This window comes from Sander lucioperca, chromosome 7 (assembly GCF_008315115.2).
Source record: "Sander lucioperca isolate FBNREF2018 chromosome 7, SLUC_FBN_1.2, whole genome shotgun sequence".
Classification (NCBI taxonomy): domain Eukaryota; kingdom Metazoa; phylum Chordata; class Actinopteri; order Perciformes; family Percidae; genus Sander; species Sander lucioperca.
Genome location: NC_050179.1, coordinates 37,167,226 through 37,188,265, shown reverse-complemented (window position 1 = coordinate 37,188,265; position 21,040 = coordinate 37,167,226). Strand labels below are relative to the sequence as shown.

Below are 21,040 nucleotides of genomic sequence, written 5' to 3'. Positions count from 1 at the left end.
CTATATTCAAAGGTTAGGTTCTCGGCAAGTTTGAGTAATCAACCGATCCCAGAAGCCTTTACGCCAGGGGTGTCAAACTCAGTTTCCCAGAGGGCCAGACTGGAAAATGAGAATCACATCAAGGGCCAAACACGTAGATTATATGTTTATTTAAGAGAAAAAGTCAAATATTTTGACTGTATTATTGCATGTCTCATATACTGTGATTTTCTCACTTACATTCTGGGCCTCATAAAGCCCCAAAAACGTTCCTCAGCCAGCAACAAATAGGTTGAGAAAAGCGCCAAAAATGTTGGATAAAGGCCGAAAAAAGCATCAAAATTGTCTGAAAAAGTGAAAAAAAACATCGTAAAAAGTGTCAAAACGTTAAGTAAAGCGTCCAAAACGTTAAAACAAAGTGCCTAAAGCATTGAAAAAAGCGCATAAATCACCGTAAAAGGCGTCAAAAATTTCGAAAAAAGCACCAAAAATGTAAAAAAAAATAAAATAGAGGCACCAAAAACTTTGGAAAAAGTGACAAAAACTAGGTGGGCCTAAATTTATTGTGAACCTAAATTGAAATGCGGGCCGGATCAAAACCTGTGAGGGGCCAGATTTGGCCCTTGGGCCTCGAGTTTGACACGAACGCGAACCGGTGACCCAATCTATTAACTCGGTAGGCCAACCAACGACTGTCCGGATGAACTGACTCGCGTAAAAGAGTGAGTTGTCCCATCACTACTTGGTTCAACCATTGGAAGCTTGTGTATTTATTTTACAGCCAAACCTGAGTCTAGACGATATAAGAAACCCTCAGTTACACATTTAAGTATTTTAGAGCCTGTGGACGTTGTTTACTTCATTAATGTGTTTACTGTGTTAATGGACTGAGGATGGGAGGAGGATTCGGTATTCAGTTTTGGATTCGGCAGAAGAAGTTTTCCAAAATCTCCACTCTGGCCGGAGTTTTTAGAAAGAATCGTTTTCAGAGGCGGATTCTCCGTTTGCGTGTAAACGAAGGGCACCAATGAAGGGAAATGTCTCCATTTTTCAAAATAACCACGTATGTGTAATCACGAAACTTGCTTGTAAGTTCTGCTTACTTGACAATCCTCCCCTGATTTCTGGTTGGAGCTTCCAGCAGATCAGGAACCTCGTTACATTCTACCTGCCTGAATCAATCCTTATAATCCAGATAATCTTAATTTAGATTACCATACCCTTCTCCGGGAACCATCACCTTATCGTGGTGGAGAGGTTTGTGTGTCCCTATGAACCTGAGGGCTGTGTTGTCTGGAGCTTTGTGCTCCTGGTAGGGTCTCACAAGGCAAAGTGGTCTCAGGTGAGGGGCCAGACAAAGAATGGTTCAAAAACCCTATGAAAAAACGAGGTAGAGATGATGTGACCCTGCCCGGAGGAAGCCCGGGGCCCCCGTCTGGAGCCAGGCCCAGATGGAGGGCCCGTCAGCGAGCGCCTGGTGGCCGGGTTTGCCACGGAGCCCGGCCGGGCACAGCCCGAAAAAGCTACGTGGCACCTCTCTCTCCAACCCATGGGCCCACCACCTGTGGGAGGAACCGCTGGGGTCGGGTGCGCTGCCACATGGGTGGCAGTGAAGGTCAGGGGCCTTGACGGACCAGACCCGGGCAGCAGACGCTGGCTCTGGGGACGTGGAACGTCACCTCTCTGTGGGGGAAGGAACCGGAACTTGTGCGGGAGGTGGAGCGCTACCAGTTGGATCTGGTAGGGCTTACCTCTACGCACAGTCTCGGTTCTGGAACCATACTCCTGGATAGGGGTTGGACTCTTTTCTTCTCCGGAGTTGCCCAGGGTGTGAGGCGCCGGGCGGGTGTGGGGATACTCACAAGCCCCCGGCTGAGCGCCGCTACGTTGGAGTTTACCCCGGTGGACGAGAGGGTCGCCTCCCTACGCCTGCGGGTTGTGGGGGGGAAAACTCTGACTGTTGTTTGTGCGTATGCACCAAACAAGAGCTCGGAGTATTCGGCCTTCTTGGAGACCTTGAATGGAGTCCTGTATGGGGCTCCAGTAGGGGACTCCATAGTTCTGCTGGGGGACTTCAACACGCACGTGGGCAATGATGGAGACACATGGAGAGGCGTGATTGGGAGGAACGGCCTCCCTGATCTAAACCAGAGTGGTTGTTTGTTGTTGGACTTCTGTGCTAGTCATGGATTGTCTATAACGAACACCATGTTCGAACATAGGGATGCTCATAAGTGTACTTGGTACCAGAGCACCCTAGGCCAAAGGTCAATGATCGATTTTATAATCGTTTCATCTGATCTGAGGCCGTATGTTTTGGACACTCGGGTGAAGAGAGGGGCAGAGCTGTCAACTGATCACCATCTGGTGGTGAGTTGGGTCAGAGGGTGGGGGAAGACTCTGGACAGACCTGGTAAACCCAAACGGGTAGTGCGGGTGAACTGGGAACGTCTGGAGGAGGCCCCTGTCCGACAGACTTTCAACTCACACCTCCGGCGGAGCTTTTCGTGCATCCCTGTGGAGGCTGGGGGCATTGAACCCGAGTGGACAATGTTCAAAGTTTCCATTGCTGAAGCTGCGGCGGGGAGCTGTGGTCTTAGGGTCTTAGGTGCCTCAAGGGGCGGCAACCCACGAACACCGTGGTGGACACCGGTGGTCAGGGAAGCCGTCCGACTGAAGAAGGAGTCTTTCTGGGATATGTTATCCCAGGGGACTCCGGAGGCAGTTGCAAGGTACTGAAGGGCCCGAAGGGCTGCAGCCTCTGCCGTGAAAGAGGCAAAGCAGCGGGTGTGGGAGAAGTTCGGAGAAGACATGGAGAAGGACTTTCGGTCGGCACCAAGGTGCTTCTGGAAAACCGTTCGCCACCTCAGGAGGGGGAAGCGGGGAACCATCCAAGCTGTGTACAGTAAGGATGGGACGCTGCTGACCTCAACTGAGGAGGTAATAGGGCGGTGGAAGGAGCACTTTGAGGAACTCCTAAATCCGACTAATACGCCCTCTATGGTAGAGGCAGAGCTGGAGGATGATGGGGGATTGTCGTCAATTTCCCTGGTGGAAGTTGCTGAGGTAGTTAAACAACTCCACAGTGGCAAAGCCCCAGGGATTGATGAGATCCGTCCAGAAATGCTTAAAGCTCTGGGTGTGGAGGGGTTGTCTTGGTTGACACGCCTCTTCAACATTGCGTGGAAGTCGGGGACGGTGCCTAAGGAGTGGCAGACCGGGGTGGTGGTTCCCCTTTTCAAAAAGGTGGACCAGAGGGTGTGTGCCAATTACAGGGGTATCACACTTCTCAGCCTCCCCGGTAAAGTCTACTCCAAGGTGCTGGAAAGGAGGGTTCGGTCGATAGTCGAACCTCAGGTTGAAGAGGAACAATGCGGATTCCGTCCTGGTCGTGGAACAACGGACCAGATCTTTACTCTCGCAAGGATCCTGGAGGGAGCCTGGGAGTATGCCTACTAAGGTCTACATGTGCTTTGTGGATCTGGAGAAGGCGTATGACCGGGTCCCCCGGGAGACACTGTGGGAGGTGCTGCGGGAGTATGGGGTGAGGGGGTCCCTTCTCAGGGCCATCCAATCTCTGTACGACCAAAGCGAGAGCTGTGTCCGGGTTCTCGGCAGTAAGTCGGACTCGTTTCAGGTGAGAGTTGGCCTCCGCCAGGGCTGCGCTTTGTCACCAATCCTGTTTGTAGTATTTATGGACAGGATATCGAGGCGTAGTCGGGGTGGAGAGGGGTTGCAGTTTGGTGAGCTGGGGATCTCATCGCTGCTTTTTGCAGATGATGTGGTCCTGATGGCATCGTCGGCCTGTGACCTTCAGCACTCACTGGATCGGTTCGCAGCCGAGTGTGAAGCGGCTGGGATGAGGATCAGCACCTCTAAATCTGAGGCCATGGTTCTCAGCAGGAAACCGATGGAGTGCCTTCTCCAGGTAGGGAATGAGTCTTTACCCCAAGTGAAGGAGTTCAAGTACCTTGGAGTCTTGTTCGCGAGTGAGGGAACAATGGAGCGGGAGATTGGTCGGAGAATCGGCGCAGCGGGTGCGGTATTACACTCAATTTATCTCACCGTTGTGACGAAAAGAGAGCTGAGCCAGAAGGCAAAGCTCTCAATCTACCGGTCAGTTTTCGTTCCTACCCTCACCTATGGTCATGAAGGCTGGGTCATGACCGAAAGAACGAGATCCAGGGTACAAGCGGCCGAAATGGGTTTCCTCAGGAGGGTGGCTGGCGTCTCCCTTAGAGATAGGGTGAGAAGCTCAGTCATCCGTGAGGAGCTCGGAGTAGAGCCGCAGCTCCTTCGCGTCGAAAGGAGCCAGTTGAGGTGGTTCGGGCATCTGGTAAGGATGCCCCCTGGGCGCCTCCCTAGGGAGGTTTTCCAGGCACGTCCAGCTGGGAGGAGGCCTCGGGGAAGACCCAGGACTAGGTGGAGGGATTATATCTCCAACCTGGCCTGGGAACGCCTCGGGATCCCCCAGTCGGAGCTGGTTAATGTGGCTCGGGAAAGGGAAGTTTGGGGTCCCCTGCTGGAGCTGCTACCCCCGCGACCCGTTACCGGATAAGCGGAAGAAGATGGATGGATGGATAGATTACCATACTGGGAGTTGAACATGGGCAGTCTGGGTGAAAACCAGGAATCTTGACCGCTAGACCATATGGGACTCATGTTCTGTAATGTTTTCTGTATTTCTGATTTCATAAATCATATTTAAACCCAGACAAAGATGATCTCCTGACCCCTGAAGAACCAGAACTCCAGAGGGATGATGTCCAGACTCTGACGTCTAGATGAACTGTTTTGACTTTAAAACGTACAGATAGTTATCAGATAGATTGACTGCAGCAAAAAGCCCAATATTTCCCACTGAGATGTAGAGGAGGAGAAGAATAAAGGAGCAGAAACTATCTGTGCTGTGTCTCCCTCTCCTGGTTCCTCTCAGTCTTTGTGTCCACAGAGCAGCAAATAATAACAACAACAGAGACATCAACTCATTATATTATAAAAACAGACATCACTGAAACTGAGTCTGTCTCCACATTCAGGAGTATGAATGTTCTGCAGTCAGGATTCCTGGTTTTACCAAAGCAAGCTGGGTTCAACTCCCGGTGTTGGAATCAGTATTAAGTTGAATTAATTCTCCTGTTGTCTTCAGGTTGAATTTCACCCATTTTCAAAAAATGTCTATATCATAAATTTGGGTTTCTTTCAACCAAATTGCCAAAAATGAATGTAGATGGTTCCATTTAACGCTCTTCTCAAGTAAAATGAAGGATCAGTTCACTACTTTCATTGAATTTTGGGTGTTTATTTTTCAATTTTATAGCATATTTCTGCTTTTTAAAACTCAAAAATTAGGTTTAGTGTCCATGAATTCCAAGAATAAGTTTAAAACTCGTTGTATGAGTAGGTAGTAGGCCTAGTGGGGAAAAAAAAGCGTCAAACGTAAAAGTGACAAAAATGTCGTAAAAGGGTCAAAAACTTTGAAAAAAAAAACAAAAAAAAACTGCAACAAAAAGTACCGTAAGGGGAAAAAATTGGTGAAATAAGTTTATGTGTTTATTTTTCATATTTTTTTTAGCAAGGGGTGTGAATGGATTCAGGTAAGTTATCTTCTGCTACGTTTACGTCTGGCGTCCCGATGATCAGTCCGACTGGCTTTTCTGCCGACGGTCGGTTGGTGTGTCAACACCTTTACAAAGATGCCGATAACAACAACGAAAAAGCCTCCAAAGCATAAAAATGTGAATGCAGCAACAAAAACTGAAAACAGCTTTGACTAAAGGCAACAAAAACGTCAAAAGAAATGTCGACCGGCGAGAGCCTCCCTCAGACTCTCCTCTGTTGTTCCTGTCGTCTGGACAGATTTAGAGTCAGTAACGTGAGCTGATGTTTAAAGCCCCTGACACACCAACCAGACGGCCAACCTTCGGCAGAAAAGGCAGTCGGACTGATCTCCCTGAGGTCCAAAAAGTGCCTCAGAACACACCGAAGAGACGCCGACTTCAGCGTACGTTCTGCATGTGTACAAGACGTAATACATCTCCATAACAGCAGGTGGCGCTCACGCTCATCCCGCTCGTCATTTCCGGGTTAGCGCTCCACCAATCAGATTGGTCATTGAGTCGATTCAACGAGTCAAATCGGCCCAAATGAAGGCCGACGGCCCCTCGGACGGACGACGGCACGGAACACACCGAACAGACTCGAGTCACCGACCTCGCCAGACTGTCAGACGGCTGATTATCAGGTTGGTGTGTCAGGGCCTTAAGCTCTTCCGTCTCTTCAAACACACAAAGGAACAGACAAACTGTGTGTCAACTTTGTTTGTCTGCAAGGACGGCGAGCGGTAAACAGGAGACGTGGGTTCAATCCCCGCCTTAGGTACGCCACACAGGAACGTCTGTGATCAATGGATGTGTATGAAGGTTCAACAACTTCTTTATGATCATAGTCCGTCAAAACTTCAGCTCAATTTCAATTTCCGAATTTCAAATCTGACCAGCAAAACATTTGTTCATGCTTTAGTTTAGTTCTACATGTTGTGTTTTTCCTCGCTAACTGTTCCACAAGTTTCACTTTTTAACCCACTACACATTCTTTATATTTGTCCTAACCCTTTAAACTAAACCGAGTACTCAATGAATCCCACCCCCCCATCCTGGAGTTCACTGACTTTAAAATTTAAAAAGAAAGACCACAAACACATCACAGTAACTTTATGCTTTTATTGTGAAAAGAGACAGAACTCAAAACTAAAGTCAACAGCATTTCTACAATTTCATGATCACAGCTTCCATCTTTAAAGGACTGGAAGTGGAAGAGGTTTACAATGTTCACGAGGAATCTGTTCAATCATTCTCAATTATTTTATACAAAGTTCATTCATTAGTTTATAAAAATAACCTGAAGTATTTCTGTAAGTGTGATCCTGTACAGACTCAACTGATCAGCAGTGAGAAACAGGAGGAGACTCTCCGTCCTACAGAGAACACAGAGACACTGAGGAACCAGGACCAGACCAGAACCCAAACCCAGGATAAAGAGGCTGAGTGAATGTGGTGTTGAAGGTGTGGAGGTGGATCAGTAAGTCAGAGGAGACTGTGTAGAAGGACAGAGAGCCAGCAGGACAGTCCACATACACTGCTACTCTACCAGAGACAGAGGAGGAGGAGATGAATGTTGATATCTTATTGTGCCAGACAGAGTAACCATCATCAGAGCAGATCAGACTCCAGGACTGATCATTACGTCCAAACAAACAGTCATAACTGTCTCCTCTCTTCCTGATTCCTCTGTAACTCACTGATATCTCAACCCTTCCTCTCCTCTCGACCTCCCAGTAACAGCGACCAGCCAGACCATCTCTACACAGCAGCTGAAGCCAGGGGTCAAACCTCTCTGGATGATCAGGATATGGCTGATCCTCCTTCACTAATGTCACCTTCCTGTTGGTGTCAGACAGTTTGAGTTTTCTGTTCACTGTGTTTGTGTCCAGTGTGAGTTCACAGGAATCTGACGGAGAGAATGAGACACAACACAGCTGCAGTTATTAACCAATCAGCACTTTGATGATGACATCAGAGGGTTGAATGAGTGATGTCACAGTTTGATGAATGAAATTAAAAACACACTTACACTTCCTCAGACCTGGTGTCAACCATCTGACTCCAGCAGGCTCCACCCTGAAAGGAGGAGGAGGGGGGGGGGGCATTACATCACTCTCACACACACAGCTTCATCCTCATCAAATGTAGAGTTGGAATTTACTCATTTATATTCATATTTGGGCTGTCAATCAATTAAAATATTTATTTCAGTTTAATTTCCTTTAAAGTGTCCAATCATAAGAGAAGTTATCTCAGGACACTTTCCAGATAGAGGAGGTCTGAGTCAGGATTTTATTTCATAGTAATCACAACAACTGTCCTCCTCTAAAGCTGTTTACTGCTCCAGAAATCAGCTGTTCTTATAATAGCCTATTTGATGGGTATGAGAGTGTGTTCCTAGTGTACTTTATCATATCATAATGACCAGGTCATGAGAATATTACTGAAACTACAGGTTGTTGTATTATAGGATGGAGATGTCTGTCTCTAGTTCCTGATAAACTGATCTATAGGCTATATGAACGCTGTTATTCAACCTCAGCTGCATGAAAATAAAAGTCCTACAGAGGGGAATGAATGAGATATGTTGTAGAGTACAAATAACAGCGTGGGCCTATTACGTTTGGACTTTTATGAACATCTGGAGAAATGGCTTGACTTTAAAGGGAGTCTGGGAAGAGAGAGAGAGAGAGAGAGAGAGAGAGAGAGAGAGAGAGAGAGAGAGAGAGAGAGACAGACAGAGAGCTCAACCTGGAATACACTAAGAGGATCTAAAACTGTCCAATTTGATCCCACTAGGGGATTTTAAACTCATTTTAAGGCTACTGGAAAAACATCTTCAAAATCCTGTTCTTGTTTTAAGTACTTTAGTGTTTTTAGGGCGTTTTCACACCTGAAAGTCTGAACCAAGGTCCGGACCTTGGTTCATGTTTTTGTAACATTGTAACATTTGATCCGGTAAGTTTTGGTTTCACACTGCAGTTATTATGCAAGCGCACTAAAGACCTCTACGTGACAAAACTACGTCCTTCCGTCATCACATATGTGAGCTGCGTATCCAGATAATTATAAAAGATTGGTCTGTAGACGGGCTTCCCTGTCCTCTCGTATCCTTTCTCTGTGTCAGAGTTTTTTCAACTACTGCTGCTCTCCTCTACTGACTGCTGCTCTCTCCTACTGCCGCGGCTCTTTTTGTTTTGTTGTGATGTTGAGAAGCAAGACACAGGAACTTTCTTTCTGGAGCATTTATTCAGAGACAAACAGAAACCTACACTGTAAGGCAAGGCAAGGCAAGACAGCTTTATTCGTAGAGCACATTTCAGCAACAGGGCAATTCAAAGTGCTTTACATGAAAACAGATTAAAAAATTTAAAACAGATAAAATACGAGAATAAAAGTTACAGTGCAGTATAAGAAATGAAACATTGAAGAGCAGTTAAAACAGTTAAATATATAAAAGCAGATAAAATATGAATTTCTCTTTATATGCTTATATAGATTGTCATACAGTGTAAACAATGCAACTTCAGTATAAGAAATGAACAGTTATTTAAAGAAAGGCAACATCAAAAAGATAGGTCTTCATCCTTGATTTAAAAGAACTGAGAACCGCATAACTATGGTAACTTATTTTATTATTTTCCATAATTTGAGCCAGTGGAAGCATGTAGATGTTAAACAGGAGAGGCCCCAGAACGGAGCCTTGGGGAACTCCGCACGTCATATTTGTATGCTCAGATGTATAATTTCCTATAGACACAAAGTAGTCCCTATTCTTTAAATAAGACTCAAACCACTTTAGTACTGAGCCAGAAATACCAACCCAGTTTTCCAATCGGTCTAGTAATATGTCATGGTCGACCGTATTAAATGCAGCACTGAGATCAAGTAATACTAAGACTGAAATTTTGCCACTATCTGTGTTTAAGTGGATGTCATTAAAGACTTTAACAAGAGCTGTCTCAGTGCTGTGGTGTGGTCGAAAACCCGACTGGAAGGCATCAAAACTGTTGTTTAGTGACAAGAAAAGGTTGAGTTGTTGAGAAACCGTTTTTTCAATGATTTTACTTAAAAATGGAAGGTTTGATATCGGCCTATAGTTGCTCATTAGTGACATGTCTAGATTGTTCTTTTTTAAGAGTGGCTTAATGACTGCAGTTTTCAGGGCCTGTGAGAAGATACCTGAGAGAAGAGACGTGTTTACAATCTGTAGAAGATCTGTAGCTAATCAATTTGCAACATTTTTGAAAAGGCCCGTTGGTAGAATATCAAGGCAGCAGGAGGAGGTTTTCAGATGTTGTATAATGTCCTCCAGGTTTTTACGGTTAATCATATTGTGGTATATTGACAACCTATAACATTCTATACACTTTGACTTAAGAGTTGGTATAAGGAGGATGCATGAACTTTACTCTACATTTACTGAGAACATCTGGAAATTGTTAACATGAGCAGAGGTCCCCCCAAGACAGAAGATACCTTTTTTGGAGTTGTGCCAGATAACAGGCCTTGATTGGCCAGTTCTGTGGTCGAATCATATACTCACACATATCACGTCCTATGTTGATACGATGCATAGGATATATACGTTGTTCACACAAAGAAAAGGCAGAACGACTTTTTGGAAGAATTTGGGTTGGTCGTTCTCCAAGCTCTCTGCAGGAGTTTGTAAAATTGATGCTGAATCTTTGCTTGTAATAAACCTTTTTATAATCAAGAATAGTGTCGGCGGATTCCTCTTCATACAGCATCACAGCATTACTATTTAAGACACCACAATATGAAATTGGATCATATTGGAATCTGTTTTGCCTGGACACTGTGACAACACATACCCTGTACTCGATATGGAAGCACTGACTGTCTAATTTTCTGAATTTTGTCATTGAAGAAGGTGGCAAAATCATTGCAGGCCTTTGTGGATAAAAGTTCAGATGCTCCTGGTACTGGAGGGTTTGTTAACCTATCGACAGTAGAAAACAAAGAACGTGAATTATTATTGTTTTTGGCAATAATGTCCGAGAAGAAGGACCGCCTTGCATTCCTCAGTTCCAAATTATAAGTGCGAAGTCTCTCTTTATAGGTGTTGTAGTGGACCTGGAGATTAGTTTTTCGCCACCTGCGACACTCTTTTTTTTCTGTTCTTACCAGTATGGCATTTCTCCATGGAGATCTTTTCTTATCAGAGACAGTTTTTACCTTAATGGGAGCAATGGCATCAATAACATTTGTAATTTTACAATTGAAATTGTCTACAAGCTCAGTGACTGAGACCCCTGAGAGGGTGGGTATGGACGAGAAAAGGTGAATGAATGTTTCACTGGTGTTGTCAGTGAAATACCGTTTTCTTATTAACTTTGTTTGGAAACTTTTGTGCACAGAGATAGTGCCATTAAAGAAAACACAGGAATGATCAGAGAGAGCAGCATCAGTCACCACAACCTTGGAAATGTTCAAACCCTTCGAGATAATCAAGTCCAGAGTGTGCCCCTTGTTGTGTGTGGGCTCCGTCACATGCTGAGTCAGTCCATAGTTCTCAAAAATACAACACAGTTCTTTTGTCCCTCTATCCTGGGGGTTGTCAACATGAATGTTGAAATCACCAGCAATAACTACACAGTCAAAGTTAATACAGATTAAAGACAGCAGTCCACTAAAGTCGTCAAAGAAGGATGCACAGTATTTAGGTGGCCTGTAGATAATTAGAAATATAGGTCGAGAGGGGGACCTTAGCTGAAGAGCCACATATTCAAAAGAAGCAAAGTTTCCATAAGCTATTTGAGTACATTGGAACGAGTCGTTAAACAAAATGGCCGAGGGAGCAGATGTGTGGTGCAGAAAGTAAAGTAGACTAGAGGTGAACAGCTTTACTCCTGGCTTGTTAAGGAAAAGTCCATCTGGTTTAAAAAGATGTCTGCGGTCCTAGAAAATGTTAAAATTGTCAATGAACCGCAGAGAGTGGTCGGTACATGCAGTTGGAAGCCATTTGTTCAGTGCCAACAGTCTGCTGAATCTCTCAGCTCCTATTCTGACTGGCGGTATAGGGCCACTGATAAACACCGTCGCGTTTAGGGAGCTAACTGTGTTCAGCACTTCAGATTGTTGCTTTACAACATCATGTGACCCTATATGCAGTATAATGTTTTTCACAGTTGGGTGTGCTGCCATGATATCCGGGATTCTTTGGGCTAAGTCAGACACCATGTCTTTGGGAAAACAGAGATTTTTGGTGTTTTTACTGCTTGTTATGTCTTTTATAGCAGAGTCACCCACAATCAGAGTTTGGTGCCCAGTTGTTAGATTTCCCTGTAGCTTTTTAGGGGTCCAAGCCCGATGGGGCATGGACAGCGGAGCTGTGGAACCCTATTGTTTTTCTACTGATTTTCCATTATTCTTCTCTGCCTAAAACTGTGACTACAGCCTAAACCGTACATGGTGGGGGTTGCCGTTTTCAGGACTGGTCCCAAACTCCGCAAGGACCTCAGGTGCAAAAATTCACCCACTTCCACCACTAGGTGGCGCTATAGCAGAAAAAACGCGTTTGGCCCTATAACTCCCACACCGTACATTGCACATTTAAAACCCATATATCGCCGTTTTCCCTGGATCCAATTGAATCACCTGATATAGGCCCCGCCCATTTCCGCCTAGATTTTTTTTGTGAAAAATCACGATTTATCAAAAACCTACTTTTTCGATGTCCTCCTAGGCCGTGCGACCGATCTGCACGAAACTTGGACCGTAGCATCTCTAGACTGACCGGACAAAAAGTTAAGAAAAAGAATTTTTATAGGATACAAATTGCGTATATTACGCACGAACAAATTTGTGTAGCTAACTATTAAAACACCAACTTTGCCATATCTCAGCCAAAATAAATGCTATCAATGCCAAACTTTAGATTCTTGTTTGACATGACTGTCTGGAGTGCCTGCATGCGTTTTACGAAAATTGGTCACTAGGGGGTGCTACAAGTACAAAATGTTTATATCTCATGAACGGCTAATCTGATTTTTACAAAATTTGATAGGTACCATCTAGGGACACTCCTGAGGCCATCTCTAGAGTGGGGTACTGAGGGGCCAAAGTGGGCGTGGCCTATGGGACCCAAGTCTAGATTCACCACTTACAGTAATGTGAACAACTTTAAATTTACTGGGTAGATAGACAATGGGTCATGGACCACACCTACCAAAAAGTACACATGTGGACCACTAGGTGGCGCTATAATGGTTTTCTGCCTTTAACTCCCACATTACACATCGCACATTAGAAATCCTTACATCCACGTGTTCCTTGAATCAATCTGAATCACATGATATAGGTCACGCCCATTTCTGCTTAAAATCTTTTGCAATATTGCGCAATGCGAAAAACCAACTTTTTCGAACTCGTCCTAGACCGTGCGACCGATCAGCACGAAACCTGGTACGTAGCATCTCCAGATGGACCTGACCAAAAGTTACTCAAGGAATTTTGCTACGTTAAAGTATGCGCATTTGACGACCAAACAAATTTTTATAGCTAGCTACCACACACGTATCATATAATATCTCGGCCAAATTAAATGTTATTAGCAAGGAACTTGAGATCATTGTTTAACATGCCACTATGATGCTCTGTACCAAATTTGGCCTTTAGGGGGCGCTATAAGCAACGTTTATTTGTTTTGGCCAATAACTCGAATGCATCAGAAAAATGCATTTAAATGGAAAATTTGCATATGCAATTTCTCTGCCACAGTAAAAACAATCACCACGAAACTTGTGATGCTCGTTCGGCATGCAGCTCTGAGGCTCTGTACCAAATTTGCGAAGATCGGCCATTAGGGGGCGCTATAATCAACGTAGACATGTTTTGGCACTTTAACTCAATCACTGTTAATGACATATTTGCAATGGGATTGTACCACAGACCTTGCAGCTCACACCTCTCAATATTTACTGATATTTACCTCCTACCGTTACGTTTTGGTTTTGGCTTTTGCGTGCTCCCCTAGTTTTCTACAATAAACCAACTTCTTAACCCACCTGACAAAGTTTCTACAACCTTCACAGTGGATAAATGCAACTCTTTTCTCTCACTTTTTCAATCAAAAATCAACACCATTCATAGGCGCCAATACTGTGGGTGCTCCGGAGTTCGAGCACCCACAGAAAATAATGAGCTGTGCCAGACTGCCTGTAGGCTACATTCATTTAAAATTAAACATTGCAGTTGGTGCTAAGTGGAGCGTCTGTCATAGTGTGATTGGTTATATCGGTGACATTGATTCTTAATTTCCAAGCTGATCGCGGTTACGTGTCAGTTAAACTTTTCATCTCCAATCCTATCTGTATCTGTGAGAAGTGGCGCTGTCCTGAGATGAAACCTACTTTACGGCTTAATTATCAAGTTAATAGGTGTGTGTGTTCGCGTCGGCCGCTGTCCATTTCCTAAGGTTCTGAAATGCAAACCATTTTTGACTACTTTTTTTTAAAGGGCGTGCGCCTGTGAGCACCCACGGAGGAAAACATAAATCAGCGCCTATGACACAATTTACAACAACCTGACCACCTCCCCTGCTCCTTCAACCACCACACCTGCCTCCCCCCTCCACCCTCTCAGTCACTCTCTCATTTCTCTCTGCTGTCCCCTGTGGTCAGGGGGGTTAAGAAGTTTGTTTATTGTAGAGAATTGTTAAAGGTAGTCTGTGTATGCATGGAGATGAACTGTTAACCACTACATTTGCAACAGCAATGTACCGCAGACGTCGCGGCTCACACCGGTACGGTCTGAGATACGCATACCTTGCGGATCAAACCTCTCGATATTCATCAATGTTCGCCCCCCCCACATAATGCTTTAGGTCCCGCTTTGGCGCAGCTTCCCGGGTCATCGGGGGCGACTGGCATCGGAGGCTTGGACCCCGTCATAACTGCTTGCAGTTCTAGTTACTTTTTGAATTGCTCTCAGTCCTTACCCTGCTGTGCGACGATGAGACGCAATCCAGGTCATGTCCAGGGTCCTGCAGCAGAGGAGCAAATCTGTTATCCAGTTGCACAGTCAGTTGTTGGGGAGGCATTTTGTTGCTAATTCTCCCTTTTGCAGCTGTCCACGGCTGTGTCCTACTGAGTACAGGGGTTGAAGAGGCGCTCTGCCTGGATGGTAATGCAGGCCAGCCCTGAGCCAAATCTCAGGGCGCTGTGCCCTGCCCGTTAGTCATCCTTCCCAGGAAAAGGATTTACTCTTAGGCTTTGCACCAAAAGAGTTCCAGGGAGGACTACCACTTGTTGATTTATTACCTATTCCACAGCACTCCTGTTTGTCCGTAGTCTTGCTGGTGCTAGTTAGCCGTGTGTTGGCATGCTTCTGTCCATTGTTTTGGGTCAATGGTAAAGTGGTGTCATTTCCACATGATCCGTTCACTTCCAGGTTTACTTCTAACCGTTGAATTTTGGTTTCCAGAATAACAGTCTTCTGAAGGAGTTTGTAGTAGTCCTCCATGGAGAAGGGAGGCATCTTGCTGCTAATTAGCTTTAGCTACAATCACTTTAGGACAGGCTTGAGCTATTGGTAGGCCACACTCACGCAGAAAAATGTTAAAATATGGGAATAGCCTACTATGTCTACAAAAAATGTATAGTCCAGTGATTTATAAGTATACAAGAGCCACTGCTCATAGTTTCTCTCAGAGGAAAAGTAAGATTATCAGCAGAAATATCTACCGTGGTCTGGGGGAGGTTTCACACCTGTAATTTCGGTTTGGATCAAACTGAAAAGTCCGAAAGTCCGGACCAAATGAGGTATGTGTGAAAACGCCCTAAGTCTACTTGGCACTTTAGTTTGAATATTATACAGTACATATTGTGTATACCATTGTAATCTGTTTGTCTGTCTGAATGTAACTGTCCTTAACAGGTCTCTCTTGAGAATGAGACCCTGTGGCTCATATCGAGTCATAACAATGAATATTCTGATTAATAGTGGATGGCTTATGGGTGAAGTAACGTATAAATAATCAGGAAAATATAACTGAACATAGCAGAGAGAAGAACAGACTATGTGCACATTTTCATATTGTCATCATTAGATCAGTGTCTCATAGAAAAAAATGTACGCACAATGCGTACAGGATTCCGGCTGCCGGCACCACGGCACACTATCATTTACAAAGACCCAACAATTCCCCCAAGAGCAAGGACATTTTGAACTTAGAGTCGGTACTCTCCCAACACAAGAGGAACTTTGTACAATTATTGGTCCAGACGTCAGTGTACGTCTCTGACGTCTGGATTGACATTTTAAACCTCTAGCTAACTAGTCTGCCAAAAGAGTAGATTAATGCTTCATCCACACACTCTTGTTACAGCGTAGAAAGCACATTGAGTTATCATTTTAGTTCATGATGTTCTCCTTTAAAACTTCCTACACAAATATCTCCTTTTTATTCATCAGTGTTTGTACCTGAGAGTGTCCAGTCTCCAGAGAGGATCCTCCCATCCTGCTGACAGTAGCTTCACTCCCGAGTCTCCTGGATGATTGTAGCTCAGGTCCAGCTCTCTCAGATGGGAGGGGTTGAAGCTCAGAGCTGAGACCAGAGAAGAACAGCCTTCCTCTGAAATCAGACAGCCTGACAGACTGCAAACACACAGAACAACAAACAGGAACCCTCTGTCAACACGTGGAGCCATGTTTTAGTTTTTTGTTTGTTTGTTGTCCAGGTACATTTTGGTCCTGATTTGTAATAAATCTTTAAAATCATCTGTGGTATTTAATTAATCAACAACAAAAGCAAATTATGAAAAACCCTCATGTAAAGTAACTGAGTCTAATAACTACTGGCCAAGTTTATCATATCAACACAACAGCTACACGTCAGCTGTTTATCAACTAAAGTTAATCAGAGTTTAAATGTTCACCAGTTGAATGGGTTAATGAATCCTGACCTGAGAGTCTCCAGTGTGCAGTGTGGACTTTTCAGTCCAACAGAGATCAGCTTCACTCCTGAATCCTGCAGGTTGTTGTTACTCAGGTCCAGCTCTCTCAGACTAGAGGACTGGGAGCTGAGAACTGAGGACAGAGCTTCACAGCTTCTCTCTGATAGATTACAGCCACTCAGTCTGGAGAGATGACAGTTAGGAAACAAGTTATTTACTTTAACTCCTGTTGAAAGATAGCAGTTGAAAGAGTATTTTTTTTTTAAATATTATTTTTTTTGGGGGACTTTTCCCTTTACTGTGTAGAGACAGTGGATAGACATGAAAGGGGGAGAGAGATGGGGGATGACACGCAGCAAAGGGCAGCAGGTCGGATTCAAACCTGCGCCGCTGCAGGACTCAGCCAACATGGGGCGAACGCTCTTACTGGGTGAGCTAGAGGCTGCCCCAGCAGAGTATTTATTGATGAATAAATCACACTTACAGAGCTTTGCTGGAGGCTTTGACCACTGGCAGCAGCATCAGAAGAGCCTCCTCTGAAGCAGAGTATTTCTTCAGGTCAAACACGTCCAGATCTTCTTCTGATGACAGTAAGATGAAGACCAGAGCTGACCACTGAGCAGAAGACAGTTCATCTGTGGAGAGACTTCCTGATCTCAGGGACCGTTGAATCTCCTCCACTAGAGAACAATCATTCAGTTCATTCAGACAGTGGAACAGATTGATGCTTCTCTCTGCAGACAGATTCTCACTGATCTTCTCATTGATGTACTCGCCTGTTTCCTGATTGATCTGTGAGCTACTTCCTGTCTGTGTCAGCAGACCTCGTAGGAGATTCTGATTGGTCTCCAGAGAAAGACCGAGGAGGAAGTGGAGGAACAAGTCCAGGTGTCCATTTGGACTCAGTACGGCCTTGTCCACAGCAGTCTGGTAGAAAGCTGTTGATGTTGTTTGTTCTTCTGACAGCAGATTGACTCCAGAGTTGGTGAATGTCAGATGGACATGAAGAGCAGCCAGAAACTCCTGAACACTCAGATGGATGAAGCTGAACACCTTGTCCTGGTAGAGTCCTCTCTCCTCTTTAAAGATCTGTGTGAACACTCCTGAGTACACTGAGGCTGCTCTGATATCGATGCCACACTCTGTCAGGTCTGATTCATAGAAGATCAGGTTGCCTTTCTGCAGCTGCTCAAAAGCCAGTTTTCCCAGAGACTCGATCATCTTCCTGCTCTCTGGACTCCAGTGTGGATCTGTCTCAGCTCCTCCATCATACTTGATGTTCTTCACTTTGGACTGAACCACCAGGAAGTGGATGTACATCTCAGTCAGGGTCTTGGGCAGCTCTCCTCCCTCTCTGGTCTTCAACACGTCCTCCAGAACTGTAGCAGTGATCCAGCAGAAGACTGGGATGTGGCACATGATGTGGAGGCTTCGTGATGTCTTGATGTGGGAAATGATTCTGTTGGCCTGCTCCTCATCTCTGAATCTCTTCCTGAAGTACTCCTCCTTCTGTGGGTCAGTGAACCCTCTGACCTCTGTCACCATGTCAACACACTCAGGAGGGATCTGATTGGCTGCTGCAGGTCGTGTGGTTATCCAGAGGCGAGCAGAGGGAAGCAGATTCCCCCTGATGAGGTTTGTCAGCAGCACACCCATTGAGGTGGACTCTGTAACATCAGTCAGGATCTCAGTGTTGAGGAAGTCCAGAGGAAGTCGACACTCATCCAGACCATCAAAGATGAACATGACCGGGAACTCTTCAAACCTGCAGATTCCTGCTTCTTTGGTTTCTCTAAAGAAGTGATCAACAAGTTCCACCAAGCTGTACTTTCTCTCTTTCAGCACATTCAGCTCTCTGAAGGTGAATGGAAATGTGAACTGGATGTCCTGGTTGGCTTTGTCTTCAGCCCAGTCCAGAGTGAACTTCTGTGTTAAGACTGTTTTCCCGATGCCAGCCACTCCCTTTGTCATCACTGTTCTGATTGGTTCATCTCTTCCAGGTGGGGCTTTAAAGATGTCTTCTTTTCTGATTGTTGTTTCTGGTCTGTCTGGTTTCCTGGATGCTGTTTCAATCTGCCTGACCTCATGTTCATCATTGACCTCTGCAGTCCCTCCCTTTGTGATGTAGATCTCTGTGAACATCTGATTCAGAAGGGTTTGGTTTCCTGCTTTAGCAATCCCCTCAAACACACGCTGGAACTTCTTGTTTAGCTTAGATTTGAGTTTACGTCGACAAACTCCTGCTGGACTTCCTGAATGAATACCGAACAAAAAAGCTCATTAAGTAATTTTGTAAAGAAAACAGGAACATACTTTTCTGAAGACATTAGTAAATGTCCCATTAGTCCAGCAAGTTATTCCTTTAGAGAAATCCTCTTACTGCTCTGCAGACGGTCAGCCAGCTCGTCCTGCTTCATTCTCCTCAGGAAGTGCAGTGTGATCTTCAGAAATGCCTCTCTGCTCCTCCTCTGCTCTTCATCCTCATCCTCCTTCTGACTCTCTGAGCAGTCTGGGTAATCTGGACTCAGAAACTTCTGGATCTTCTTCAGCTCGTTCTTTACAAAAGTGACGATGTTCTCCTCCAGCAGCTGGAACAGATGGACAAGATTATATGAATGACAAATCAAACTGATATCATGGAAGCAAACATCAGATACTTGTTGCACAGACTGACAATCCACTGGTCTGAAAATGTGCAGCATGGAGATGATTGTGAACAGATTAGATGTAAAAGTAGTTGTTGTACATGTACAGACCATAAATATGGAGTCCAGGTGTGTTTGATGCTGCTTGGCAGACTGACCACTGGGAACCTCTGAGCTCTCTTGGTCCACTCTGTGGAGGAATCAGGAAGAATTAGCTCACATCATGTCTGTCCACAGAGAGACAAACACAAGGTAAAGGTCCTGTGACTTAAAGTGTTGATTACAACATAGAATCAGATGGTTTCCCCTGATTACACTGTTGGTAGTTATGCTGTGAATCAACAGAAAGAACTAGGAAGTAAACAAGGGCTACACTGCCCAGCCGCTGCCCATCTTTTTGGAAACAAATCCGCTGAATGCGACGCGACATTCCAGTATAAGTACACGAAAATCTTTCAGACTAACCTTTGTCGATTTGAAATAAAGACAGATTCAGCAACTGCATGGCCTATTTTTCGCTTAAAATGTTTTCAGAAACACGTTTCGGTGAACTATTTTCATAAAATATGAGATTGTATTCTCAACGCGCCGCCATGACACTCGGTTGAAATTCTCGAGAAGCCAGACCCACGTCACGCGTTCATCCAATCAGCTGCCGGTCAAAGGCGTGGAACATCAACCATGGATGTATGACATCGCGACACCACACTTCAGTCGTGTCGCAATAATGGATCAGTACTTTGAGTGAGGAAGACTGCTCAGCCCCCAGATGACGGCATGTTCTGCTGTGTGTTTACAAATGGTGAATATATGGGTGCCTGGGTGGCCTAGTGAGAGAGCCATCCATATATAGAGACTCAGTTCTCGACACGGAGGTTGTGAGTTTGATTGTGATCTGTGACAGTTTCCTGCATGTCACCCCCCCCCCCCCTCCCCCTTTCATGCCTAAGCTGTCACTAATAAAGGCCTAAAAACCAAATAATAAGAAGAGGTGATTTTACAGCTCACAGCAACTTAATACAATCTAGTGTCTGACGGAAATGATGCCTATGTGAAATACTTCTAAAATATTATATCTATGAATCTCATTATATGGTACTGATAACTTACTTTCTGTGAGATGGATGTCTTTGTTTAAAGTACATAAAATCATCCATTGACTGGTCGCTTTTGAAGGACAAACAGCTGGGTTCAGGTTCAGGAGACTCTGGTCTCTGCTGCTGGATCCTGAAACAAACACAGATAAATGTGCATGTTGAAAAAATCTTTTAACACACAACTGTTTTTATTTCAAATATTAGTAATGTTTGTCAGTTGTTAATTCTTACCTTCCATCAGCAGATAGTCTAAAGAAAAAGAGGAAAAAGCATTGAATGCTACTGATAAGAACTGATACTTATACCAAATATAATAATACAAGAGGCTATATACATAATTATTAACAACTGTATGCTACTAATGACTTACCTTTTGTCAGAAACACGTTTAAAATCCCAAAAAAACACTTTTGACCGGTCGCTCTTGAAGGACAAACAGCTGGGTTTATTATCAGATTCAGGTTCAGGTTCAGGTTCAGGTTCAGGTTCAGGATCAGGATCAGGAGGGTCTGGTCTGGTCCTGATAGAAAAACACAGTTGTTGAAGATCACATGTTCAGTTAAAAACTCCCTGCATAACATAACTGAGAAAATATATAATTAAGATAAATATGTATAAATATGTTTATTAGCCTAATTATTAAAAATAAATGCCATTCATGACTTACTTTCTGACAGAAACACATTGATTAATATCAATAAAAAAATATCCTTTATAAGATTCTACTTTAATAAGATGTCACTGTTCTTCAGGAGGAGTTGGTTCTTTCAAATGTTTTATAATGTTGCTGACTTCAT

General features: G+C 44.4%; 1 protein-coding gene across 1 annotated transcript in view; it reads right to left on the bottom strand.

Annotated features, from left to right (window-relative positions):
• The window catches only part of LOC116062562 (NLR family CARD domain-containing protein 3-like), a gene marked incomplete at its 3' end in the record, with an annotated part of 29,195 nt that extends 8,413 nt beyond the window's left edge, over positions 1-20,782 (bottom strand). The window contains exons 1-3 of the mRNA XM_036003622.1: positions 20,614-20,782; positions 20,475-20,492; positions 20,257-20,373 (exon numbers count right to left, since the gene is read on the bottom strand). Of these exons, the coding sequence (XP_035859515.1) occupies positions 20,257-20,303 (47 nt within the window). The remainder of the gene's footprint in view (positions 1-20,256; positions 20,374-20,474; positions 20,493-20,613) is intronic.
• Positions 20,783-21,040: the final 258 nt, after the last annotated feature.